Raw genomic sequence first — 27,473 nt, forward strand, 5'->3', positions numbered from 1 at the left:
AGAATCTACAGGCAAAAAGAATGAGAGAAAATAATCTGTGAGCTAACTGAGTTACAGTTAAATGTTTACTGAGAATGCCGAGTCCTGTGTTTATTTTGGCTGCAATAGGAAGATTTCGTGTTCTCCAAACTTTACTAATGTTCGTATTCATGCTTTTATGTTCATATTTAAGTCCATTCATATTCAACAGAGCTGTTACATGTCTACCTAAGAACTTTTGCTGAAGAGGCATTCACAGTTAGGCATTTCTTTGTGTGCTTTACTGATGAAAACAGATTTTCCTCTCTTTCACTTAAAAGGTGCTGCAATTCTTTTGAACATTACTACAGAAGATTGTTTATATTTTTTAATTAACTGTTGCAATTTTTTTTTTCTTTGATCACATGTTTTGGAGCACTAAATGTATGCTGCTTATAACAGCACTTAGGAAGATCATTACCTCATTTTCAGTTGTTTTAGCTTAACCTTTTATTATTGAGCATTGGAAAGGGAGCTATGAAAAGGGCAAAGTGTTATGAGTAGTAGTCTATTTTTCTTGATTGGTCTCAGGAGGGAATAACTCAGAGGAGACCTTGGCTAGACATGCAGAGCACTGTGAATTACTGTTCCATTTGGCTGAAGACAACATCATGAAAGCGCAAAAATGTTTGAATATTCTGTAAAAACTTCTAATCAGCCAGAATGAGGGAATTTTTTTTCATTTATTGTTCATTAATTCAAATGTACTAATTTAAATAGCTTTTTTGTTCCATTTCATATTTTAAATTTAATTTCTATGCCTCTTCTGGACCTGGCTTTTAAGTTAGGTTTGTGGATGTTTTTAATTGTTTATGGCTTCATTTATATATTATTATTTTCGGTGCAGACATGAGATAGATTCACTGACCAAAAATATTGTAGATACAGACCTGAGGTTGTCTGTTGCTATCTAGTGCTGGTCTAGAACATCAGGTTCAGCAACACTCAAGGCTGGAGAAACATGGAATAAGATACATGCTTGCAGGAGGATGCTCCTGTCTTGTCTTCCAGCCAGAACAGGCAACATCAAAGGAAAAGTCTTAGCTATATTCTTCCTGCTATGACTCAGCTGTAGTGAGTGATAAGAGGGACTGGCTGGAGCAGTCACAGTGCTCTGATTGTGATATGAAGGGATCTGGTCTGAATGTGTCTGAGCTCCAGTGCTGGACCTCTCTGCATGTTCGTGCATGCTGAATAAGTCAGGAGGCCACCTTTCAGTGCTGTTTTGAGGGATTGCATCTGTAGTGCCACATATGTTCCTGCTGTAGTGCTTGCCTGCAGTAAAGCAGAAGGAGGCCAAAGTTTGTGTTTTTAAGAATGGGTATTCAAAAGTATAGCCATAGGACTGATGGAATAGTGAAATTTAGCTGATCTACTTTCTGTAGAATAAGGAGTTTTGAATATAGCTGGTTCCTCTTGAGCATTCTGGAAGACAAATGTATATTATGGGCCACATTTCTTTTCTTCCAAAAATACTAACATGCAGGAAGAAAGAAGAATCAAGAAACATGTTTTGGTTGCTTGATCCTCAGGTTGCCTCACTCTTGAACTAAGTTGGAGGAGCCATGAGGTAACTCTGTCCCTAATAAATTTGAGGGACTCTACACAAGCAGATACTTGCTATGCCAAAGTTCTGCTTCATCCTTCTCCCTCATCTGATCATGGAACGTAGAGAGATGGGGCAAGCACTATTGGCTCTGTAACTATTGAAAATCCTTTTCTGTTGAAGAAATTCTCAGTTGACTTTCTGAGCCCTGAATATACCTCTTGAGGCAGCATAAAGGAAGTAGAGCTGGAGCTCGCAAACTGGGACTCACAAAGGACATAGAGCTGGTGCCCTGTTTTGTAAACAGTCCCCACAAAACACTAATGGGTAGTAAGTCAGTAATAACCTTTAAAAAAAGATAATTGCAGTAATTAATAAAATCACCATCATTGCCCTTGGTAAATACTACAAGAACGGAAGCCAGCTGATTTTAAATCTTGTGGTTGATTGAGAATGTCCTTAGATATTTAATATTTCTCCTATATTTTCATATCCCAAGAGACCCTATGGAGTTTGACATCTAGGCAAGAAATGACACATTCTTTGTCTACTCTGGAGTTGTGTGTGTGCTGATCTTGCAGCCAGCATGCTTTATTAGTAGACTGTTTGACTAATTGCTACTGCTTAGGTAGCTGGCAAGCCTAGTGGGAAGCTGCCTCTCTCAGCTGTCAGTGGATAAGTGAATTGCTTAGGAGACTGTATGCAGCTCCTAAGTTTAATATTCTGCAGGGTCTTGGAGAAACATTATATCTTGGACCATTTTTTGTTGTGTTCAATATGATGCAAGGCATAAAGTCGTGAAATAATTTAGGTTAAAATGGACCTCTGGAGCTATATGGTCCAATCTCCCCATCAAAGTGTGACCAAATACAAAGTTAAATTGCTGTTAAAAAAAAAAAAATTAGGATGGGCATAATATTTGCCTCTTTTAACCATTGGAAACCTTCTCTTACTGCCATGACCTGGTTAAAAAGAGTGGACAACTAGATAGTGCCTTTTGCACAAAGAACTAGTGCTCAAAGCTTAAGTTTTGACCAGCAAAACAGTGGAGTTTGTGCTTAATTTTAAAAATATTGGTAAATATATTGAATAGAGTTTTTAAAAAAAGAGCACCACTTCGGTTTCCTGATAGAACAATATTATTCCATTCATTAGACTGAAGTAGCTTTACCATACATGTTCAAATAAAAACTGTTCAATAGCCAAAAACGTGTCCTATCCCTTCACAAAAAAATGGTTGTGCAATTATGGATGTAGATTCAAATGCTTTGGTGGTTTGATTCGAATGCAGGCGTTCCTCCTCCTGCCAGGAGGAGGTAAAACCTGAGTTTGGCTCTTCTTCATGTTACACTTTATGGAGTATTAAACCCTGAAGTTGCATAACCAGCTCCTAGTAGGGAAAACAAATCTATAGACTCTACAACCACTTCAGGGTATTGAGGTATGTGCTGACAATTAATACTTTTTCTAATGCTTTTACTCAATAAGGGCCAGAAAATCCTAAAATCCAAATAAAACAAGTATCTGGTACAAATAGCAGTAACAAGTTGATTGAAGTCACAGTTTTCTGTAGCATTTAACAAACAAATTAGACATTTGTGTCTGGATGTATGAACTAGGAAAAAATAGTTGCTGTTGTAGCACTTCGCTTTCTTTCCCCATCTTACTAGTATAATGTTAGTCAAATTCAGATGTCATTGGACAATGCTGAATAAAAAACTTGAGGAATGGGACCTCAAAATTATATGAAAAGAGAATGAATGAATTAGTCTTTCTCACAGAATGAATTAGTGTTTCGTGAACCTGTGTCTATTATTACATTTATTATAATTGCGAAACTTTATTTGGTAGTATAATGAAACCAAATTAAGTGGCTACCAGGGAGTCAACGTGCATAAGAATACATTTATGTTATTGAGAGCACATTAGTCCTCCTGAGTCCTAAAGAATTTCATTTGGAATTCCATTAGGCAGAAAAGAAAAAACTATGGAAGAATAAAATGTGGTTAAATTGTATGATCTGATGATGAAAAATGGTAGGTCTGTTTCTTGAGAAAGTATGTTTTGTTTTCTAGAAAATGTGTTCTTATCGACTGTAATATATATACTGAGATTGTCCCTGTTTCTGTCCCTATGTAATTTGCCATCTTCTTTTACCTCAGTCATCTCAAAAATTGGCAAAGTCACTTTGGAATCAAATATTGCGTATAATGTTGCAACTTCACTCACTGCCAGTGTACACAGGAGATGTAATGAAATCTTCAATATTGTGTTTTCATATAACTTAAGAAACAACCCAACAGGATTATAAACTTCCTAACGAGTGTTGGTGGTTTGTTATTTCTATTTCTTAATTAAGCTTAGTGGTGTACGAAAGTGCTCCCTGTTCAGGTCCAACCTTAACAGGTAATGTCCCTATGCAAATTGTAATCTTAGCAGTCCCATGGGCCTTTTTCCTGTTCCTGCTGTTTTCTTTCAGGAGCACGATACAATATAAAATTAACAATTACTATTTAAAAGAAGTGGGGAAAATATGCATGATATCAAAAAGGCCTGTCTGAGACTACGGGATATCCTCCTATGCATAGTGAAGGCATCAAAACGTGCACCATTTAAAACCAAAGCCGAAGTCAGGGTCAGTCACTCGGAGCCAGCCTTTTCCTTAGGCAGGGATCACTGCTCCCAGCTAGTCACCCACTGCCCAGCCCTTGCTGGCTGCCCGCTTCACCTGGCCCAGCAGCCCCTTTTGGCACAGAGACAGCATTGCAGAAGACAGCGGTGGCTCTGAAGTCGTGATAGCGTTAAGGCAGTGGGGCAAGGGGGCAGTTGGGTGGGTCTGGAAGATGGCAGGGTGCTATGAGACCAAAGCAGTGCTCCTGCTGCATCTGTGCTGCCTCTTCAGAGCCCTGAACATGTGCTGTGCTTTGCTTCACTTCACCGCCCACTGTCTCGGCTGACCTGGTGTGAACTGGTGGTGGTGCTACTGTCTGAGGGGTGCATTAGGTGGTCAGATATTAGAGGTCCTTTCTATTTCTTTGTTTGTTTTTTAATCTGACCCTGCTCTGTTCTGAGCACACTCAGCACTCACTGACTCCTTCCATGAGAGCTGGGATCCCTTAACACCTTGATAATTATGTTCTTTTGTCATGAGGCTGAAGAATGGCAGGAGTGACATATTTAAACTATTTGGATCTGAATTGGGACTGTCAGGCTGAGTTTTGGTTGCTTGTGTCACTAACATCCTGGAATGCCATGCTGCATAGTATAACTGTCCTTAAACAATAACCCAGGCATTGCAATACAACGCATCACGAAAATGTAATTAATCCATGATGACAGTGGAAGTGTAACTGTAGTTACTGCTAAGATTAGCCTTAAATTGTTGTATCTTATCACAAGCAAATGTCTTTAAATTTAGCAATTGGTTCAGGGTGGAAGAAGAACTTTAAAACTTCGTGGACAATCTGAGATGACATAGAGCCATATTAATCCTCTGTTTTGTTTGTGCATAAATTTCTTTAAATAGTTTCTGTTCTGTTTTTTCCACCGGGATCTGATGTTATTCCCTCAGTTAGAATTAATGAGCATTTATCAAGGAACTATTTGTCTCGGTATCTCTTTTACAGTATTACTACTAGCATCCTTCTTTCTTTGGTAGACTTACCGACCAGAGTTATGAAGGCAAGAAAACAAGTGCAAAGTCTTCACTGTTTTGAAAAGGTCCTTACTAATTAATAATTCCTGTACCCTTTATTTTTCCTGTCTTGATCTGAAATTTGAGCTACTTCATTTACCATGTTCCCCATCATCCCATCTACCTCCCTAGCCTGTCATATTTCTCAGCTAACAGATGAGAAAACTACTTTTTTTGCCCTAATGGGAATCATTTTAAATTTTCCATTACCATTTTCACATTCTTGGAATAAGGGCAACTGTACTATGAGATACAGTGAAGTGAAGGAGGAAGATGGTGTGATAAGGAAATCTTATTACCTTAGATAATTCTGTGGCAACTGGGATAGACATCCATACATTTATCTTCTGTTTCTTGGGGACTTTGTTTTGTTTTGTTTCTTACAGCAATGGCTCAGCTACATCAGAAGATCTTTTCTGGAAACTGGATGCTCTACAGATGTTTGTTTTTGATCTTCACTGGCCAGAACCAGAATTTGCCCACCATTTAGAGCAGAGACTTAAACTCATGGCCACTGACATGATAGAAGCCTGCGTTAAAAGGTACAGTTGAAATGATCAATTAAAAATTGGGAGAGATTTGAAAATTAACATAGGAACAGCCATACTGGCTCACAGAGGTACATCTGTACCAAAATCCTGACATAGGAATCAGGGCAATTGTAAAGAGATCATGACTTGTGTGTATTTCCCAGCATCTGGCAATCAGCAGGTTGGCAACATCTAGGAAGTAGCAAGGAGAATTTCTACATATGTTGTGAATAGACCCTTGGAAGTGAATAAACCAAATCTCTTTTCTATTCCATGTTTGTGGCAAATATTAACAAATCTCAGAATCCCATTAGAAGAAATCCTTTTTCTTTTTGTACATTTCCCTTCCCCATTTACTGTGTTGTTATGTTCAGTTAGTAATACTGCTTAATTTGTCATTATTTTCGAGTACTGTCTCTAAGAAATATATTACAAACTAAAGAGTATACAGCATTTCTGCATTTATACAATAAACAAAAGAAGGCTATCTGTAAGTCATCCAACTGAAACTAAGTTTTATATTGCTAACTTCTGGAAATTATAGAAAACATAGTGTTGTTTTTTTAGTTGAGCTGGATCTTATAATGATGGGTATATTCTTTTAAATTAAGCACAGGTGATCTAAAAATTCAACAAAGGCAAGTGTAGGGTGCTGCACCTGGGGCAGAATAACCCCATGCATCAGTACAGGTTAGGGGCTGACCTGCTGGAAAGCAGCTCTGTGGAAAGGGACCTGGGAGTCCTGGGGGACAACAGGATGACCATGAGCCAGCAATGTGCCCGTGTGGCCAAGAAGGCCAATGGCATCCTGGGGTGCATCAAGAAGAGTGTGGCAAGCAGGTCGAGGGAGGTTATCCTCCCCCTCTACTCTGCCCTGGTGAGGCCGCATCTGGAGTACTGTGTCCAGTTCTGGGCTCCCCGGTTCAAGAAGGACAGGGAGCTGCTGGAGACAGTACAGCAAAGGGCTACAAAGGTGATTAGGAGACTGGAATATCTTTCTTATGAGGAAAGGCTGAGGGACTTGGGTCTTTTTAGTCTGGAGAAGAGAAGACTGAGGGGGGATCTTATTAATGCTTATAAATACTTAAGGGGTGGGTGCCAGGAGGATGGGGCCAGTCTTTTTTCAGTGGTGCCCAGTGACAGGACAAGAGGTAACGCGCACAAACTTGGTCATAGGAAGTTCCATCCAAACATGAGGAGGAACTTCTTTACTTTGAGGGTGGCAGAGCACTGGAACAAGCTGCCCAGAGAGGTTGTGGAGTCTCCTTCTCTGGAGATACTCAAAACTCGCCTGGACGCATTCCTGTGCAATCTGCTCTGGGTGAACCTGCTCTGGCAGGGGGGTTTGGACTAGATGATCTCCAGAGGTCCTTTCCAACCCCTATCATTCTGTGATTCTGTTATTCTGTAAAAAGCTCTCCCATAGCTTTCAGTACATGTCATTGAGTTTAGAATAAATATCTGTATGTTTAGAAAATTTACAGGCATCTCCTATTAGGTGCTTCAGAAGCCATGATCCCACATACAGAGAAAGCTTAGTATGAACACATAAAAATACTGATTTTGAAAAAAATAAATAGAAGAATGGGGAAAAAATAAAGGAAGGTTGTAGACAATTTAATAGTGTTAATCAGAAAATATACAACATTGATAATGAAGGCTAAAGAAACAGAGAACCTTCAACATCCAGTAAGGTTAAATCTGATAACATAATATTTTATTATTTCCTGTTAAAGATAGTAGGAACAAGGAGAACCTCAAACTTAGTATATGAGCATATTGCTAGAGCTACAGTGATGAAATCATGGTAAAAAAGGCAGAAGCGTTTCACAAACATTTCTATTTGATTTTGGAAGGGGGGTGATATAGTGAATGGAATAAAAGTTTAAGCTCTGTAGCAAAGGAAGATATGAGACAGTATCTACTAAAATTGAAGTCATGTAAGCTTACATCCATCTGTTCCAAAGAATTTGGTGTAGAAGCTCAGTCAAATATCTAACAAATCTTACAAAACCTATGAAATCTCAAAGGACTGGAAGACTATCAGTGCCATCTTAGTCTTAAAAACCATAAAAGGAGTAGCACTAAGATGCAGTAATATATTGATTATATTGATTTTGAGCCTGGAAAAAAATAAAAAAAATTTTACACTGGGACTCTTATCAACAGGACTAAAATACAAAGATGTATATAATTAGTACTAGTTAAAATAATTTATTGAAAAGTTAATCATTTCAAATTCATCTTATGTCTTTTTTAAAGATTAATACAGATTAATGTTGGAAAGACAATTGTGTTAATATAAATACTTGGATTTCTTCTAGGCAGTAAATCTAATGCCACATGTTGTCATTATCTAAAACTTTGCACCATACAGATTTGACTGTGTGGATTTTAATGGCACATACAAAATAGGCTAAAAACGGCTGACTGCCAGGATCGCAATGAGAAGCTGAGGACAGAACTATTAACATAGAGGCATTACAAAAAGAATTCCTTGTGGATCAGTTTTTTGGTCTGTGATACCAATCCTGACGTCTTTGCTCCTTGCTTTTGTAGAGAATAAAAGATTCTGGTGGCAATAAATGAAGGTTTAATCAATACTACAGAATTATCCCAGTGTCAATACATAAAATGTATTAATATTTTAGAGTTAATACGTAACATACTAGTGTTAATACACTAACTATGTTTAAGTACATCAGGTAATAAAGAAAGTAAATTATATCCGTAGGATGGATTGTATTAGACAGTAGTAACTCAGAAAAGAATGATGGAACTATTCTATTATAACTCTTATTGTAATAGTAATGTGATCTATAAGACTTTTTAAAATGGAAATAGGATGCTTCTGTTCCCATGTTCTTAAAATATTGTGTCAGTTTCTGGTACCCACATTTAACAGTAAAGGTGGAAATAAAACATTACTTTTATATTTATGTATTCTGAACTATTATAATTTATTTCAGTGACATTGCTCCTTATTTACATTGGTATGAGAAGAAAATAGGTTTTTTGTATTATGTATCTCCTGATACATCTTACTTTTCAATATAAATATTAATATTTGCCTAATAATAAACTCTTTTTCTCCAATAAAATTCTCTTTTCTATTAAAGGCAGTAGAGGATTTTTTAATTATATTTCTTAGAAGCAAGTATTTGGTATGATAAACTGCATTTTAACATAGAAATGCTGGAAAATGTGGGGTATTTTCATTGCTTTAAATTGTTCTTGTTACCTAGTAGGCAAGAAGAGAATACTTTTATTATTCAACTGAGTTAGCTGAAGCAGTATAGAACCTTGAGATTACCATCAATGCAATTTTTTATTGAATGGGTGGATATTCTGCACTTACAGAATTTTATTTCTAAGATGTTCTCATGTGCATGTACATTGTTAAGCCAACATGTTTAGTAAGGTTTATACATTTGTAGACTGGTTGTTCAGAATTATTGGAGGACTCATATTATGAATTGTGTTTTAATAAACAGAACAAGAATTGCATTTGAACTCAAGCTGCAAAAGACAAACAAATCAACAGACTTGCGTATCCCTTCTTCTCTGTGTACAATGTTTAATGTCTTAGTTGATGCCAAAAAACAAACGGCTAAACTCTGCATGCTGGATGGGGGCCAAGAGGTAAGTGGAATTTTGTATGTTTAATTCCTATGTTCAGTTATTCTGAAACATCTCACACTGCAGACAGTCCTTAATAGATTAATTTCAAACCAGCTGACATGTGTCACTTAGCTCTTTTTGTACAGGAGCTTGCACAGACTGCTCCCTAGAAGCATCATGCAAGATGCAACCCCTCATCTTCCACCAGAGAAGACACAGAGTGCTTCTGCAATTTATTTGCTTTGACCTGTGAGTCTGTTGAACATTCAGAGGATTTCTTGACTCACAGCCCCTCTGGGGATTTCTCTTGGGTTGCAGCAGAGAAACAGCCCACTTCAGGACTCTTTTGTAATAGTAAAATAGAGCCAAAACATTGTCCTTTGCAGCCAGGTTTTAAATGAGTAAGTTTTGTTTTTAAATGGCTCATATACCCAGCATTCATGCCTGTGTACATGCTGAAAATATAGGAAAGAAATACTCAGGTAATTTAATGGGATTTTTTATTTGGTCTGCAAGGACAGAGACCGTTTTGGCAGTAGTCTGCTGCCAGGACTGTAGATACTCCACAATGGAGCACTGGTGTGCTTTTGGAGGATATTTAGACTTCGCTGACTACTGTCCTTCCCACGTTGTCACTCTCAGCAGGAATAATCTGTGAAGTAAAAAGAGTATACTACATAGACTGGTGAGATTACCAGCATAAAATTAAAACTGTTCTTGCTGTGCTGATGCATTAGCAGTGTAATTTTGTTTTATTTGGTTTTGGACAGAGGGTAAAAACATTTGTCAGAATTTGGCAACAAAAAAGTATGTCTGCTTTCGGCAGTTTCACATTTACATTATTTGGTCTTACTGTTTCTGTTGATTTTTGCATTTCTGTACTGTGCTTTTCATTTTATTGACTCATCTTTTTAAGTTGGCGTATTCGATGTAATTGTCTTTTTTTTTTTTCCAATTCAATGAGACATTCATCATTTTCCTGTTCTACCCTGTCATCTTTATTTTTCCTTTTGGTTTTCCATGACATGAACCAGTTTGCTAATCAATGGGTAAGTGTTTTTTCATTGTTTTTTAACCTACTTTTTTTGTTGTTGTTATTAACAACCACTTTTTATTTTTATTTTAAATGGTAATGTTGCTCTTCTTGTTAATTTGTTAGCATAGCCCTTGGAATTCCTTACAGCCTGACCTTGCTACAGACTGGTCATCAGCTTCTCAGTTCTTCTTTCCTTGTTCATCCTTTTAAGGTGGTTCCAGATGAATTCTTCACTCTTCTGCTTTTCAGACCCAGTGTCCTGTCTTACCAGGTCACAAAGTTTTGGACTCTTTCAGCTCTCAGTGAAGCAAAAGAGCAGCAAACAACTTGTTTCAGGCTCATCAGAAGTAAACGACAACTAGCAACTCTTTGTCTTAGGCTGATGCTGCCATTTCATCTTCTACTTGCTGTCCAAGCGGTAACCTGCAAATACACACATGTACACCCTTCTTTGGGGACAGACAATACCAGTACCTCCATGAAGACCTGCAGACAGATGGTATAGCCTCATTCTCCACAGTTGCACCATTCCTCTCACTTGCTCTGGACAATGCCTCCTGCATTGTCGGCCAGTCCCCTCAGAGTCGAAGTTCAGCATTTGCAGTTGCCTTTTGGACTGCAGACCCTCACCACATTATCTTCTGAAATCTTCCCATCCTCTAGATTCTCAAGCCCCATCGTACACTCTTCACAACACCAAAACAGAAATACAGCCCTTGTTCCCTAGTAGGTCTGACCATGACCCCAAATGCTTCCAGTGCTTCTTTTCAGTGCAAAAGTTTGACAAGTTAGCATACCTGTGATGAGATACATACTCCTTTCAAAGTCCCCAAGTTAATCTTCATCCCAAGTCATCTAATAAACCAAAGGCATCTCAAATTCTTCACATATTAGAAATTATCGGATAATGTGGCAACTTCCTTCTTTCTCATAAACTTTGAATTATTGTCTATCAGTTTCTTCCATTACCAAGGCTTTTTTGAAAGACTAAGAAAAAAACTGGCTTTTCAGTTGCTTGTGGCCAATATCGTAGGTGTTTGAAACGCTTTGAGATTTGTTGGGTGAGATACTTCTGGAATCTGCCCATCTGTCAAAGCAGGCAGGACAGCATCTTATAACTTAAACAGTTGAATCTCTGACTCCTCTGGCATTTCTAATTACTCCTACTTAGCCACTTGGTCTTGAAACCTTTTCCATATTGCCTTTCTTTCCCTTGTCCTCTTCGATCTTCATTTTAGTCTCAAACATGGTCATTTATGCCAGTCAAGAAAAGCATTCCATAAGGCCTGAGTTAAAATTTTTTAAAAGGGCTGTTCATTCACCTCCAACTCAACACTGAACATCTATCTGACAGTTTCTAGAACTTATTCTGCAAGTGATGTAAGGTGTTATTTAATTAGATGGTTAGATTCAAACATTTCCTTGAATACAGCATGCTCTTTTCATTCCCTATATGGAGCTATAAGCAGCTGTATATCTTGTTCAAGCGGAGGCAGATGTGGAAGTTTTCACCCTCTGTTGATAGGAGGGAATTCTTACTTAATGTAATTCGGGCATTCTGGTCATGGTTAGCAATCAGCACCTTGAGTTTAGAGTTTAAGTTGGATTGAGTTCCCTAGTTTTCCCATGTTCCTTCATGCACTGCTCACCGTTCACCCAAATGTCTTCCAGTTAAGTCCACTCTCATAAAAAGTTGCTAAGTTTGGCATTTAGGAGGGTTCCCCTTCTGGATGTCATCTTAAAGCCTAAGAGAAGCACAGCATAACTTAGATACAAGGGTGATCATTACATTGTGTTTAAAGAGAGCTCAGCTGGCTGGATGCCTTCTGCACTGCACTGGTTGGCAGTTGCCTTAGGAGGGTTTGAGAAGCCAGTCCAGAGGAGAATCACCTTAATCCCAGACTAACTGTTGGTGCCTGCAGCCTACTTCATGGACAACCAGAATGGCATGTCATGGAGTACAGGGGAAGTGTACAGCAAGTGTACAGCAAGTAACATACCGGTTGCTGCTATTTCTCAAACAGTTGCCTGCCCGGCTTCTTAGTTTCAGTGAATGTAATCTTGGGTAGTTGTACAGTGAGCAGTATCCCACTTCCTTCTTTCCTGACCCAGAAGCCAACAGGTGCTACTTCTTTACAGTCCATGGATCCCAAGTCAAATGAATAGCAGCACCTTTTCTGTCACACAACATTCAATCCAGGGATTTTTTGGCCTTTGTTATTTGTGATAAATAGTTTAAAACCTATTAACTTATAACGTCATGATCTAGATGCTGCAGTATTCTGGCAACATTCACCTTTTTGAGTATGATAGGTAAGAATCACACAGGAATATTGCTGGAGGCAAGAATCAAATAGAAGGCATTTCTGGGACCACTTAAGTTGACAAATCATTAGATCTGAGCAGGACCTTAGATCTGAGTCACAGCTTATTTGTTGTTTTGTGTAACTGGGTAGCATGAACAAAGTAAATGCCATTGGTCTATACCATTGAGTGCTTCATAGCAGAACATGTATAGAAGCTTTTTTAGTTGTTTCAGAATTCCAACCTCCCAGTAGCCTATAATGCTTGTAAAAGAAAGAAGACATACTTTTCAATTTGGGGAAAAATGAGTGATGTGCCACTTCAGTGGAATGTGCCACAGCCAGTGCTATGTATAACTGTAGAAAAAGTTAGGGAAAAGTGGGCTTTAATTTGATGAACTTTGTTTCTGAAGCTATTTTGGTTCATACTATTCAAGGAGGAGACTCATTTAACTCATTTAACTGCATAAGTAGTAGAGGATTATAGCTGATTTGATAGTAAAAGTGCAGAGACAAATTAACATGTATGTAATATTGTAATGCTATATGTTGGCAGTAGCAGTTTCCATTCAGATGATCAAGTACAATTTATTTTCACAGCCATCCAACCTTAAAACAAACAAAGGAAAGCTGGCTTGAAAATCTTTTAAACAAAACCAAACCCAAAGTACCCAAGTAGTTAAAAAAGCCACCTCCAATATTGGGTCACAGTGAAGTAGAATAGAAAAGAAAATTGAACATATTGTAGAATTGAGCAAATTACTGTTCTCAGCTCATCACCACAGCATTTAGGAACAAACTCCTGTGTTCCCCAAAAGCACAAGTGTCAAAAGGCACTAAAATAAGTTTTCTCCTTCCAAATGCTAGTAGGAGCAGAGGGCCACATTTGGAAGACCAGCCGGATGGTCCTCAAAAGTCAGTCCTGTTTGATTAAATGTCCTGACACACTTTGCCACTAAGCATAGTTTTCTCCCATGTAGTTCCTACAGCTGCAGCTGTATTTCATATTTTACTGGGAGTTACTCTAGGACAGCTGGAAAGGCAGAGCCCCTCCAGGGGCTGTGGGATGATGCTGAGAGACTCCACAATGTGTATTCAAATAAATTAGCTGTGGGAGCTGACTTGTCTAGATTCAGACTCCGTGTGGACTGTGATCACATCAGCCAGCAGAGGAATGTAAAAGCACAAGTAGCCATAAATGTGTTTGAAAAAGGAGTAAGGATTTGTCTGCTCTCATCGAGCAAGCTTGGCAGAAGTAGAAAAGCTGACATCCTACAAGTGCTAATTTCACGATCATGCATACAACCTTGTCAGCTCATATGATTTTATCATTAATTCCACATTATTTGCCATCTCCCTAAAGCCTGTCTCCTGGAGTCAAATAATTTTCCACGAGGATCTGAAGTTTTGTTTTGTCAGGGGTGCCTGTTTTGATGGAAGTTGGCACTGGGGAGGAGTGGGTTACAAAAATTTATGATCTCGTATGTTGCAAAATAAATCTTGAAGAAAAGGAAATTAGATTCAAGTTACAAAAATAAAAAGTTATTTTAAATAAATGTCATGATTTTGGAAGCTTGTGATTTTTTAATAATTTGATTTAGTACTTGTTTTTATTGGTCACACAGTGAAGTTACTTACTGATTATATTCCATTCCTACAGAATTATGTTTGTCTTGTGTTGATAGGAAAAAAAAAATAAATAAAGAAAAAACAAGAAAAGACAAAAGCAAAAATATAGGAACTTTACATAGATCCATTAATGTAATGTGCTGTGGAGGTAAAGTTGCAGACACTTTATGGAAAGGACAACCATGATCATAGGAATATGTATAGTTTTGACATGCATCTATGGGAATGTAATTATTTATTGTTTTCAGAGAGTAAGAAACCAAGTGTAAGCAACAGATGTCAGAGAGTTTGGGGTGATTTAAATCCTTAGCAGATCAAGAGAATATTATGTTGGTCAAGGCATTAATATGATTAGAATAAAATATATCTGGAACTATGGAAAGTTCTTTGATGTATTCCTAATACGTTCTTTCACTCTTCCGAGATGTCTGCTGATGTTTGTCTGAGATGTGTATTCACATTTTCCAAGTGTTTTTAAACTTTAAAAGAAATTAAAACCAAAAATTAACACACTTGGTGTTGGTACCTGGAACAGATATATATGTGTGGGCAAACACATATTTCATTCCGAAATATATTAAGCAGATCAGATTTAATGTTTTGGTTTGTATGGCAACTCTGAGACAGATGAAAAATAGCCTTTAAAAACTTACAACTCTGAAAACTATTCAGCTGCTAAGTTAGGCTAATGTTTATACTGACCTCAGTACTTTTACTCTGAGCATTATGCTGTTAGCTGTTCCAAGTAGCCTCGAACTATGAAGATAGGGTTAGTCTTTACAAGTCACATTTTCTGTGAAGTGGCTATTGGGGACAATCTTTGCTCTCAGATAAATGTTTCTAAAGGGAGAATTACTGTTATAATTGATGTGCCTCCTTGGCAGAATGGGATCCCTAGTTCCTGTTAATTTCAGGAGGGAACTCTGTAGTATTATCTAAAAAGTCTTTCAGATTTATTTTAAAAGTATTTACTTAAAGGCACCTTCTTTATGAAAAAGCAAAAGAAAAAGGCTATGGAGAATTAAGTCTGTTTTATTATGTCTTTTATGGCCTATTAATTTGTTACTATCTATTCTGCTTTGTTGATGAAATTTTAATTTTGCCCTTGCTTGAGCATATTGTAAGATTTGTATAAACTGCAGCTCACTGTGCTAACAGAAAGGCTCTTTTAGGATGAACAATTGGAGCTCATTTTATTTCTAGAGGACATTTAAAATAACTTATGAATGAGAGTTGTCAGACATGAAATGCTGTATTAATTAAATCTTATTCTAGTCTTTTTGCTTCTCCAGCTAAACCAACCCTTTAGAAAAAAAAATACATGGCCACCTTAATTATATAGGAGAAGACAAAAAGTATCCTTCACATTCCTTCGCCTGAATAAGAATAAGAACTCAATTCATCTAAATAATAACCCCATTAGCTGCTTAACTCAACAGTATACATGGGAAAATTTTCAACACAGAATGTAAGAAAGTCTTGATTGGGTGGATCGTTTTCAAGGGTTTGTTCCTCTGATGTTCAAAATGATAATTTTAAGTAAATCTGATCTGGCAGGGTTATCAGCTTTGTACCATTTATGACTTATGACAAAAGTGTGTGTTAATATACATGCTAATGCTTCTTTATCTTTTGAAATACAGCAACAATACCATTCAAAAATAGACGACTTGATTGAAGAAACTGTCAAAGAAATTATTTCACTTCTTGTTTCAAAGGTAAAACAATTTAGATTTTAATTTATAATAAAGCAGAAAAATACATCTCTAATTATTGAACTTCTGAAATGTCTTTAAATATCACACAGGTTTTTTGTACACAATGAGATTGGGGGGACAGCAACATGATTTGTAAATAATAGTCATCCAAGTAATATTGAATTTACAAAACTAAATTTTGTAACCCGTTCGGTAAACAATTTCTGTGCAACTTGCTAATTGGATAAGTTTCTCTTCTGTGTTTCTGTTATAGATAGGAACTAGTAGCAGCTAGCAGAACAGGCAGGACTTGATTATGTCAATATTATCTTAAGTAATAGCATGTTTTATTTTTTGTTAAATTTTTCACATGAAAACTTTCTTCCTATCACTAAGTTGTATTTAAATTTTGTATTTAAAGATGGACAACATCCAGAGTATCAGTATAACTTTTTAATGAGATTTTGCTCCACAAACCATTTAATTTAAAAATATTTTATAAGTTGCTATTTCTTGAAATTGACTTTTTTAGTTTTTTTTATATTTAAAAAGAAAATATGTTTTGACATGATATAGGTACTTGGAGAATAAGTGAAGAAAACTTAAACAATGTCTTATGTTACTGCAGCACCTCTACTCCAGCAAAAATCTTAAGTGCTTGATATAAAAGAAAAGCTTTCAGTCCCTAATAGTTTGCAGGACACAGCAAATAATGACAGAACAGAAAGATTTTGTTATCTATGCATTGCCAACTACACAGAAATATCTGATTTTCAAAGTAGGAGAAATAAGCTATACATTTACAATTTCTGAGTTAGTGGGGAAAAAATAAGACTGTGGTCATATTTTCATCATGCCTTCATTTTCACTTGTTACAGCTTGCTGGCACAGGGTGGGGGAGCAGGGATCTCCTTTTGGATTGACACCCAGTATGCTTGCACAGGAGTTGAAGAGGAAGGTGTTTGTAGAATTGTTGTAGAAGTTTAAGCAAAATGTGTCCACACATTTTTTCTCTAAAGTGAAATTTTGTTGTAAGCATAACTACAAACGGTTCAACTCAACAGTTTCGAGTTTTACATGCCGCCTGTCATCACTCTGAACTGACCTGTCAGTTTATGGCTTTAGTGTTATTGAAGAGGAAGAGGAAGAAAGGGGAATTTAATCAGAACAAATCATGCTATTAAAAGCTAAACCTTTTCATTAATTTTTTTAATATCTGAGATTATAGAAGAAGGAAGAAAATAGTCATATTCCTCCTGAATGTATGTACAAGAAATTCTAGAGACAGATGCCACCTATATAGAGGATTTGCATTATTGGGTATCACATACACTATTACCAGAGGTTGAAATCTCAGAACAGGAAGCAAGTATTCTGTACCAGTGGCTGATCATTAGAAGCTTAACCAGTCTCTCCTCACTTGAGATGTGACATGCCAATGACATGCTGATTGCTTCTGTTTCAAGGCAGAAAGCCTCTGAGGGTGCAGAGGAAGGCTGATGTTTTACTCTTGGTTTTGGCCAGGAAAAATGCACATCAATGTGCATAATATCTATGTGTGTTCAGTTTTTTCATCTAATGTATTTTCATTATTTTTTAGCCTTTGCCTCTCTATTATTTCCTTTGTGTTCCAGTGGAATAAGTGTTTCAATAATTGTTTTTAGCTGCAAGTCATCTATGAAAATGAAAAGAGTACTTTCACTTCAGTGAGACTTTACTCAGTAAAGACTATATTGTGCATTTTGTACTCAAGACTTACCAAGCTAAAGCATTTAACAAATCACAGGAATAGCACAAAACAGTGTGTCTCAGGGTAACCAATTCAGAGAATGTGAGGTATACTCAGAAATGCTCTTAGAGCTTCACATATCCATATACTGAGATCTCAGAAAACAAGCTTCCAGCTTCATAACTAAGCCTTTTGTTTAAATGGACATCCTTGGCACTGCAATTTGTTGCTCTTTGTTCTTTGGTGCCCCACTTGTATTGGAACCAATTGTGGCACTGTGGACACCATGTTGTTTGTGAGATCAGCCCCTTCCATAGCGGATCGTTGCACAATAAGATTGAACACCCTTCTGCAGAAAGAATCCTTGCCAGTCAGATAAAATGAGTTAAAGTATGAACGGCAGCTTCGCACAGGCATGCAACAGCAAAGCAGAAAGCTGGTATTTGGTCTAATAAAGGGACTGTAATTATCCTGTGCATGGGGTGCAGAAGCAACTGCCACTCTCTCTCATGATGTGATTTTATTCTTTGATCGGCACCTACATACTGGTGTCTTAATTAATCACTGTAAATATGACAGGTTAGATTGATAAATGACAAATGTAAGTTTGCACTTGCTCCTGCTCCTTGAACTGTTAAGAGCAGGGCTTATTGTAAAGTGATGATCTCAGTTCCTCTGGAGGTGACACTGTTGTGACACTGTTACAGTGCCCATTAACAGCATGCCAGATGGAATTTTGTTCTGTCCTCACACTCATAAAATGATACTCGTGGTTGTGGGAATGACTGTGTTGGGAGCAAGGGATGACTTTTAAAACAATCTTTATATAAACTGGAAAGCAATTCATATGTGTAAAATAAATGTGAACAAATACGACTGACAGATATTTTATGTTCTATACCATGAATGACTTGAGCAACATAACATCACAGAGGGACGTGAGAAGGGGATTTGTTTGCTTTCAGGCTAATTTGGGGGACTTTAAACATTAAGGCTATAACTGTTGCAATTAATAAGATATTTTTTTGGTCAGAAATAAATTTTGGCAAAAACTCCTTTTCATGCCACTTGCTGAGGAGTCACACTGCTCAGAGAATAACAGGTTCTGGGGAGAGGAACTGCACCGTACCAGAGATTTGGGACCTGTATTTTCTTGTCCCTTCTTAGCCATGTAGTAGCAGTTCAACAGCACATGCCATTGCTGAAGATGAGCTGACAGAAAACTCTAGTGCTATTACGCTGTTGGGTGAAATCAGAGCTGGGTTGCTATTCAGTAGCAAAGATAAGAGGAACATGATATCGAGATCACCACCTCTAACAATTGTGCTCCATCATCTTTGAAGTTGTGATCTTTGAAACTGTGGTCCTAGAAAATAACGTGTGTTTTCTACCCAAAATACATGCTGGGTACACACACTCCTATGTTTAACCATGCATTCTAGAGGCAGCAAAGTGGTGTTGGGTAGCAAGCCCACATCAGAATTTTTGGGTTGGGTTTCTATTTCTGCGGTGGTTCAACAATGATTTCCATCCGTTCGATCAATAGGTGAAGCTGAGAAAAGAATGCTGTCCTTGATTTCAGCACTTTATGAGATGGAGAAAGTGATCAAATTTACAGTTTGCATTGCCCTGCTAAACAATAAAGATCTGAGGAAGAAGAACTCACATTCTCATTCAAAATATTTACTTTTCATATTGTGCATTTAGGTTTTTCTCTGTGCTTTTCCTCCAGGTTGTTTCGGTATTAGAAGGTGTGCTGTCTAAATTGTCAAGATACGATGAAGGCACTTTCTTCTCATCATTAGTTTCATTCACTGTAAGTGTTTGGATTCACAATGGTTCTATTCTTCTTTCTGTGCATAATTCTGAAATTATGCACAATCTGTAGTAATAACGCACTTACTCTGTGTTATTTTATTTTTAATTTTCTAAAGGTGAAAGCAGCTGCAAAATATGTTGATGTTCCTGTAAGTACAACCCTTTTAATGTATTTTTTTCTAGTGTCCATAATAATTCAAAAAATAGGGGGTTTGTTAGCTCACATTTTTTATTGTTGACATTTTGCTTTCCTACAGAGATTCATTATAGCTTTACACAGAGTATTTAAACAGCCACTACAGCCCTCAGAGGGCATTTCATTTCCCTCAAGCAATGAGTAACTCTCAAAGCAAAGCATAGAAAGGTTATTCTCAATGCACTTTTTCAGTTGTGGAAGAGTGAGGATTGTAACTTAGATACTCTTTTGTAGGTGTCTTTCCATCATTTGGCTAAATTGTTCAAATGTACAGGATAAGCCACAAGTAAAAGCATCATACTTTAATATCCATTATTTATTGATTTCTTAATTCAGGACCCAGTCTTGCTTATTTAATCTCTTGCTTGCTAAATCTGTATTTGATTTACCATTGCTCATGCAATGTTTATGTGGTATAGGTAAAAACTAAAAAGGGTAGCTGTTGGAGCTCTTTTATACATAAAAGCAAAATTCAGCTATTAGAATATTTTTATTAGAGTATCATAGTAGAATATATTTTCTTTTAAAAAACAAGGAAGAATTTATTAAATATTGTCATTATCACTGTCAATAAATATTATTTGTTCTCTCACAAGTCTGTGTTCTCATCCCTTTTTAATGTGATTCTAAAACAATCTTATTTTCAAACCATAGCAAAAAAATGACTAAAATTATTATGTTAATGACCTTACAAGACATAAAATTACAACTATAGAAGAATGCCGGACATGCTAGACTGTATGGTGGCCAGAAATCCTTTCAGCAGTTCTATACTTAAAAATATAATAATTGCAAGCTTAAATTAATTATTTTTTAAAAATCCATGCATAGTAAATAAAAGGAAAAATCTCTGTTTCTGGAATTTGTTATTTTGCTATCTTTGTAATTGCTTTATTCATAAGATAACAAATTGTAACATTTCTGTTTGGATAATGTTTTCAGATTTTTTTTCTTATTTGGTTACGTGTGGACTTTTTGTTGAATTGTATAAATGCTCTTATGTTTTATAAAAAAGACCTTGCATTCAAAGGAATGACCTCATATCAAATCCAGTTAATTTAGAATACCTCTTGTTAATATATTGTGCTGTGGAGCTGCCCCAAAAGGTCCTCGGTGAGGCACTTAAGACTCAAAAGCCTAAAGAAAAAATTGTGGAACAAACTAGAAATTCATTGAGTTCTTTCAGATAACATGAAAAACTCTCCAAATTACATAGAATATCTATGAGAAGGAGATGTCAAAGTCTTTTACCATTGGCCTGGATATGTTGATGTTGAAGTTAACAATAAAGATGAGACCAAAAAATACCTTTGCCATAAGCTCAGGGGAATATTGTGAGTCAGGTCACACAGGGATGTACTGCTCCGGAGAGAGAGGAAGGCAGACCAGGGAGGTGGTTGCTGGAGCCCTGTTGCTTTTCTCACATTCACTGAATAGTGTTGCTTGGCCTGAAGAGATGACCAGATTATAGACAGTCTATCAGGATCTTTGCATTTTTACAGCCCCTTTGCTTTTCAGCTATCCCACACACCTTTCCCACAGCCCAAGATATGAACTGGACTGTAGTTCTATAGTTGTAAACTACAGGTGTAAACTGTACTTCAGGGAGCCTGTGGATCTGAATAAGCAAACGTTTTCCAAATTCTGAAGGACATTTTTCCTGGCTTGAAGGAGATTGATAGGCTGGGGTTTGGTTTTGCTTCTTCACATTCTTTCCCTTTTTGTGAAGATGCAGTTGAGGCCAAGAAGAGACATTACTGTCACAACTGACAGCAAATGCCGAGTCTGAATAGGGTCTAAAATCACCGCTTGTGGAAGTTACAAATTCCAACTGGAAAAGGAGGCTGTAAGTCATCACATTACAAGGTCATCTCCTGGGCTCACAACTGAAGTGAGAAGTGGAGAGGGGGGTGGCACAGGGTGAGGAATTTATGCTGAGCTCTTGGTCCTGTGACAGTAACCTAGCAAGCCTGCACTGAAGCTAATTAAATGCCTTGTGTGGCTGTATTTTGAACTGATATGGTTTGAAATCTCTTCTTGTCCCTCCTTACCATATAGCTGCATATACGGAAGTGTCTTAAAGGTGACCACAGTAGGCTCTTTCTTTTGATATAGTTGCAAATACATGCAAAATTGCACTTTGTGAGATGACCACATTCTGCCCCCGTGCCCCACTTCCATTCGAGGATATCACTGCGTCACCTTAGCACTGTCCTTGGGGTCCCTGAAACAGAGCTGTTGGATCCCTTGGTGGATCTGCGGGAGAAGGGCGGGGGGTGTGGGCAAAAGGCCTTTGGGGTTTTTTTGAGTGTGTGAATTCAACAGAGGTTTTGCTCTTTGATTAGCAGGCTCAATATTTGGCAAAGAGGGAAAAATATGCTGGTTTATAGTGAAATAAGAAGAAACTAACTAGACAAAAGAGATGTTAGAAGAAAATGGAGGTAGTATTGAGCAGAATGTTTTAGAGAGAAGATGAGCGGTAAAGGGGATAAAAAAGTTAAAAGTAAATAAAAATAGAAATAATAAAGCATTCAGAAAGAAGGAGGGCATTCTTGGATGATTCTTGGTCGTTGTGAGGAAAAGGTTAATTCTATTAATATTGAGAGGGGATTTAAACATTAAATAGTTGGGCACAAAAATGCACACTCACCAGAAGGCATCCCTCAACTCCTCAGGGCCAGGGTGGGAAATGTAGACACAGACTTGCAGTTCATTTGGCATTTATGTTTGTAAAAATGTGGCTATCTACCCTTCTATTCATTAATCTTGCCAGAGAATTTTTAATAACTCCATCCAAAAAAAGAGTTTAATCTTTTTTTTTTAACCTGTTTAAGAAAACATTCAACATAAGCCTCCGTTTTTCAGAATGCTCTTTATGAAGTGGGATGTGTGCAGTCACAAGGAGCTCTCGTTGCTTTCCCCAGCCATTGCGTATAGGGCTATACGGACACTGTGTATGTTTTGGTGATTGAAACACCAACAGAAATACTAGGAGCAGTGCAAAACAACCCAGACTAAGAAGAGTAACAACAATGAAGGCTTATGATTTCCTAAAAATAATAATGAAAAAATCTAGTTGCTATTACATGTTGGTAATTGTCACAGTACGCTATGCACTGAAGTGAAAGAAATTGTGGCTGCTGTGCACATGAAAGAAACCAAATGTTCGGAGGAAAATAACACAAACATTGCAAATACAAGCAGTATGTCAAGGATGCAATTTGTTCTCTTGTTAATGCTATGTTTTGATGTTTAGGAATGCAGGAGCTGATTTAGGTTACAGTTTTTTTAAAAAACAACTCACCCAAATCCGCTATAACTCTTTGTTAGTTTCTCTTAAAGCCCAAGCAATCCTTCGGAGATGTAGAAGTACAACCTGTCTGATTTTTTTCTTTTTTTTAATGTTCTGTTCACAAAGCCAGTTAGTTAATGAGAATAGGGAAAGAATGCAGTAGAATTAAGGGCAAAAAATGTATATCGTTAGTCTCAAATGATTATTATTCCTCAATCATGTAGATAATTTCATTGTGTTCCGTTTCTCGTCATGTAAGTCAGTTTTGCACACAAATAATTGTGTCTCTAGCTGGTCATTTCTACACCCATTTGCCTCGTTTACAAATACAACCAGAGCAATTACTCATACAAATTGAGCATCCAGTTACATGCATATTTATATACTGCTTTTTGTTGGGAAAGGTATGTTTAAATCCCTTTGTAGGAGCCAGTAATCTATGCCAGACATGTAGAGGGCACAGAAGGAACCTAATCCTCCCTCACTTCGTGTAGGCCACCTGTCATACCAAGTGCAGAGAGGCCGTTTGAAGGACCCAGGGCTGACAGCAGTGCACAGCTCGCACAATGCCAGGCCTCTCGCTCTGCTCTTGCCTTTATGCGGGGATCAAAGGTATGAAAAGGGGCCTCACACATGTGCCAGCATTTGACTTATGGGGTCCTGTAGAGGCCGAAGCAGGAACTCTGCCTCCTACCAGGCAGATACACATTGGGACCGTCCAGATACCTCCATTTCCAAATATCACACTTGTATTGCATACCCTCATTGAGCTGGTTTTAAGAAGCAAATGACTTTTTCTGGGAGACCAGTGTTTATTCAGGCGTGGCCATACTGTGCCATTCATTTTTAAGCAGGATTTACTTGGAGACCTCTGTTTAAAAATAAAGAGCACGGAACAGTCATTATCCTCATGCTCAGGGCTTCTCCTGCCTTCCTCCTCCTCCTCCTCCTGCTCTGTATACCCCAACCTGGGAACTGGTCCTTCTGTTTTCAGATCCATAAAAACAAGCTATTGCAGAATTGGAGGGAAAGCCCTGCATCATCTGTTTTAAGTCAGCAGTGTTTTTGAGATACCTCTTAGATGGAGATCAGAAGGATGGCTGCTGATCAGTAGGAACGTTAAAATAACATAGTTATTTTGGGGAAAAAAGCATATTTTAATACCTGATTTTGTCACAGTTACTGTAGCATTTTGAAGACCTTTTGCACTACAGAATCAAGATCCTGGTGCAAACACTTGCACACCTGTGTTGCCCCATGAATGCAATGAAACTACACATATATGAAAAAGCATTTGTGTAAATGCTTGCAGAATCACGGCTGAAGTTCTGCATGACAGTTCTCAAAATACACACATTTAGCCTTCGCCAGAGTTGCTTTTTCATCTACAAGAAGATGTATTAGAGGCAGGGAAAATGCATTGTATTTTTTCATTTAAGCAAAATACTATTTTTCATAACCATCCGAGAATAAAATGCTACCTTTATAATAGACTGATTATACAAATGATGCATCTTTCTGCCTGACTCATGTATTTTGATGTGTAAGAAATGAAGGGAGTGAGGATCTTGTCAGGAGTACAAGTAGTTTCTATTCCAAAAATACTTTTAATGATATTTTAATTCTGTCATTCCAAAGCCCAAGTGACGAGCCTTGCAGTATTTAGATGAGAAATTTCAGGCAGTGAAATTTTCCAACGTGCTCTTTCATTTGGTGGTGGATACTGAATAAGGAGCTCCTGTGTTTCTCACAATAGCCCCCTCCAGCTCATCACTCCTTTTCATTTCATTGTTATATCCCCGCTGTAGTTAAAATGTCTCCCTCCAGGATACAAGGGAGGGGAAGGGAGTGGAGAGGAAAGCACACACAAAATGGGATGAAGTTTGTTGTTATATAGTTAGTCTCTAACATCTGTTCTCATCTTGAAAAACGAATGCTTTGACAGGATAGCAACTAGGTAAAACTAGATTTTTTTTCTTGGTAATATCAAGAATACAAGTTTGTTTAATACTCTCTGATGCTAAAAAATGTTCTGTGACAAATGCCAAAGTGAGAATAAACATAACTCAAGTATTTACAAATGTACACAGGTTTTATTGAGATTTGTGACGAAGTGTTGTGTTGCATTGCAAAAAGCTGTGCAGAAACTTAGGTGTATCTCTTCTGTAGGAAAAGCCTAATATTAGTGGCAGCATTAAGCTTGTTGCAAACCTTTCAGCAGCAAAATATTTGAACGCCTGGAAATTGAGGCAATGCAGCATTACCTTTGAATGGGTGCCTCAGGCAAATTTTGCCAGCGGGAGCGATGTGTGTCAATCATAATACAGCTTCTACATCATCTTGGGAATTGGAATAATGTATTTTAACATTTGCCTCCTTGTTAAATAGGCACTATGACAGTGTTTTCCTGTTTAAGGGGGGAAAGTTAAGCTGTTTCTTCTTTTTCTGAATTTGTTGCTATGATAAAGTGCCTGTCGATCTGGACCCACCTACCAGTGAATAGTAAAAGAGACAACCTGCACCTGTGGGATTAGGTGCAGCAGCAGGAAGTAAGAGCACTTGCAGTATATAATTAACAAGGATTTTTTTTTTTCCAAACAGCATGTTCATCTTGCCAGGTTAACTAGTGATTAACCCTAAAAAAGAATGTGCTGAAGCCTACACCCTTGTTTAAACTCATTCACTCGCCAGTGTATTCAGTTACTTGTGTAACCAGCGACAAAGTAACCCTATTTACAACTCTTCATTTCCTGGTATTTTATTTGATGTCTTTGTGTTTCCAGTTTCTCCATTCATCTCTTTGTTTGGTTCTCTTTCATTTTCAGATAGGCAAAACATCTTGTCTGCTGTTCTGAATAAAACAAACCTACAATAACTTTTTATCTATCATAGAAAACCACTTTTTTACTTGTGGAAGATTTCAGACAGAATACCATTTTTTATACTTATCTGGATAAATATACCAGGTTAAATTCTTCTCCCAAAGATGTGCAAATAACTCTCTCCCACTAACTTCAGCAGATGTTCTGCCAGAGATTCAGAGGAGCAGAATTTTTTATTTTGAGTATAGAAGTAGAGACTGAGTTGCGTAAGTCTGTCTGATGTTAGTAATTAAATGCCCCCTGTGACAGTACTTAAAATATGTCTGTCTCAGTTTCTATTCGTTTGTCTTTTAAGATACATCCAATTGCTTAATTGTTTGGGGTTTTTTTATTCTATGGTAGCCTCGGATTTTTCTGAAGTTCAGTAATCTGGAATAGTAGAGGAATGATAGGATCATGTAATCAGAGGTTCCCATCTAATACATAATCCCTATTTTAAAAAAAAGTTTAAACATGAACTATATAGCACTAAGCCTGTTTTGATGCTTATAACAGCTTTCTTTTCTTCTTTCACATGTTTAGAGAAAACAAATAAATTCAGTGCATGCAATATGGAGAGATAATGAAGTATTTGATATGCTATTGGTTCATTCGATGTTTAATGTGTGTTTTGCCCACCGTGAGCAGAGATGGTTAGCTTGCAATGATTTTGGTGAGTTTTTTAAACAGAGACTCATACTGTTGGAGTATTGATAACTTCCTTACCCTGACATATTTCTACTGTAGGCAGATACTGTTTAAAAGGAAAATTAATTTTTTTTTCCACAGCAATTTCAAAGATAATTATCCTGCACACATTAAAGAAGGATGAAGTGTTTTAAAGAACTGTAATTCTAATTGGTAAATGTCACCAGCTGTTGCAGTTACTCTTACTTGTGTATATTCTTTTAATGATTACACTCCTGTGCCACAAGCTACATGAAAATATATTCACTAGGTGTGAAATTCCCATATGTCACAGCTTCAGGACGAGGTAAACATCTCAAAGATAAGGGGAGAGTTAATGCTGATGGGAAATGTTATTTTTCTAGCTTTGGCTGTCTGCAAGATGAACATTTTTTATTGAACTTAGTAAGAATCGGAGAACCATTAGGTTTTAGCATTCAGTGGAATATTCATTTTTACATTTAATGTATATCTCCAAGAACTATAATCAGCCTTTCATTTGTTAGATTATCTCCTTCACCCAATCCCCGAGATTTTAAAATATTTTCCCATTATCTCACCAAGTTAAAACTAGTCCAATTCCTATAAATTGCCTATCAAGTTTTCGAAAGTACATAAGGTTTCAACACCGGTTGTATTCTTTTCTACCATCAAAAATGAGTATACTAAGGGAATACATGGCGCTTTCTGTTTTAAAACTCCTAAATCACTTTATGATTTAGTTTAATTTAAAAACATATCTGTCATGTTTTAAAGAAGAACACACATTTTTATGAATGAAATCTACTGATTTCTGTGAACCAAGTTTTCCAGCAG

At 37.2% G+C, this 27,473-nt stretch overlaps 1 protein-coding gene across 15 annotated transcripts in view; it reads left to right on the forward strand.

The window, feature by feature from the left end:
- Window positions 1-27,473, forward strand: part of CADPS2 (calcium dependent secretion activator 2) — a 318,208-nt gene that overhangs the window by 266,709 nt on the left and 24,026 nt on the right. For 12 of the 15 annotated variants that reach the window (XM_059817282.1, XM_059817291.1, XM_059817279.1 and 9 more), the window contains 5 exons: window positions 5,645-5,800; window positions 9,283-9,430; window positions 16,021-16,095; window positions 19,536-19,619; window positions 19,738-19,770. In XM_059817282.1, coding sequence (XP_059673265.1) covers window positions 5,645-5,800; window positions 9,283-9,430; window positions 16,021-16,095; window positions 19,536-19,619; window positions 19,738-19,770 — 496 coding nt within the window. Of the gene's footprint in view, window positions 1-5,644; window positions 5,801-9,282; window positions 9,431-10,443; window positions 10,459-16,020; window positions 16,096-19,535; window positions 19,620-19,737; window positions 19,771-27,473 lie in introns of all 15 variants that reach the window. The other 3 variants (XM_059817284.1, XM_059817293.1, XM_059817288.1) reach the window with 1 other exon arrangement.

This window comes from Gavia stellata, chromosome 4 (assembly GCF_030936135.1).
Source record: "Gavia stellata isolate bGavSte3 chromosome 4, bGavSte3.hap2, whole genome shotgun sequence".
NCBI classification, from domain to species: domain Eukaryota; kingdom Metazoa; phylum Chordata; class Aves; order Gaviiformes; family Gaviidae; genus Gavia; species Gavia stellata.